At 67.3% G+C, this 1036-nt stretch overlaps 1 protein-coding gene across 2 annotated transcripts in view; it reads right to left on the reverse strand.

Annotated features, from left to right (window-relative positions):
• MAP2K7 (mitogen-activated protein kinase kinase 7) overlaps positions 1–1036 on the reverse strand; it is a 9049-nt gene that overhangs the window by 2571 nt on the left and 5442 nt on the right. For both annotated transcript variants that reach the window (XM_012729472.1, XM_004689419.2), the window contains 5 exons: positions 882–1012; positions 662–769; positions 414–593; positions 258–338; positions 38–180 (listed from right to left, as the gene is read on the reverse strand). In XM_012729472.1, the coding sequence (XP_012584926.1) occupies positions 38–180; positions 258–338; positions 414–593; positions 662–769; positions 882–1012 (643 nt within the window). The remainder of the gene's footprint in view (positions 1–37; positions 181–257; positions 339–413; positions 594–661; positions 770–881; positions 1013–1036) is intronic.

Below are 1036 nucleotides of genomic sequence, written 5' to 3' on the forward strand. Positions count from 1 at the left end.
GCTGAGCGCGGTACGCCCGCAGCGCAGGGCTCCTCACCAGTCTTTGACAAAGGACTGGAAGTCCCCTGAGAAGTCCATGTGGCCGGGCAGGAGCGGGGGCTCTTCCTGCAGAACTTTGGTGAGGACCTCAAAGTCTGTCTTGCAGTTCTTGTAGGGAAACTGCCCCGTGGCCAGCTCCACCTGGGGACACACGGTTGGGGTGGCGCCCTCTGGCTGCCCACCGAGGAGCCGCCCGTCCGTGGAAGGGGCCCACTCACCAGCGAGATGCCAAGGCTCCACACGTCGGCCCGGATGTCGTAGTCAGGTTTGGTGGGGTCCGGGGGGTCAATGCGCTCGGGCTGCGGGGGAGAAGGGGAGGATGTACCCACGCCGAGGCGGGTGCCACCCACGCCTCTGCCAGGGCCCTCACTCACCGCCATGTAGGCGGCACAGCCGGCGCTGCGGGTCTTGGCCTTGGAGTCCACGAGGCGGCCGCTGATGCCGAAGTCGCAGAGCTTGATCTGGCCCCGCTCGTCCAGCAGGATGTTGGAGGGCTTGACGTCGCGGTGGATCACGCCGTGCTTCTCCTTCAGGTAGTAGAGCGCCTTCACGATCTGCGCGGACAGGGCGTGTGAGGCGGAGCAGGGCCAGCCCCGCCCCCGCCCGCCCCGCGCCGGCTCACCGCCACCGTCATCTTGCCCAGGATCTGCTCAGGGATGGGGCCCTGCATGCGCTTCTTGAGCTTCTCGGCGCACGTGCCCATGAGCTCCATGGCAATGAAGACATCTGTCTGTGGGGGCAGAGGGGCGTGGGCCACGCGCACGGAGGCCCCTTCCCGGGAGGGGGCGGCCACTCAGGCAGGCCCGCTCCGGGCCCACGAGGGGCGAGGCGCGGCCACTCACGTTGGTGATGAAGGTCCCAAAGCACTGCACGATGTAGGGGCAGTCGTGGCTCTTGAGCACCACGTCCAGGTCCATCAGGATCCGCTTGTTCTCCTCCTTATTCCCAGAGCGCCGCATTTGCTGTGCAGGACGAGGAGCCGCCTGAGCACCAGCCC

Source organism: Condylura cristata, unplaced genomic scaffold (genome assembly GCF_000260355.1).
Source record: "Condylura cristata isolate star-nosed mole 26May11 unplaced genomic scaffold, ConCri1.0 scaffold00025, whole genome shotgun sequence".
Taxonomy (NCBI): domain Eukaryota; kingdom Metazoa; phylum Chordata; class Mammalia; order Eulipotyphla; family Talpidae; genus Condylura; species Condylura cristata.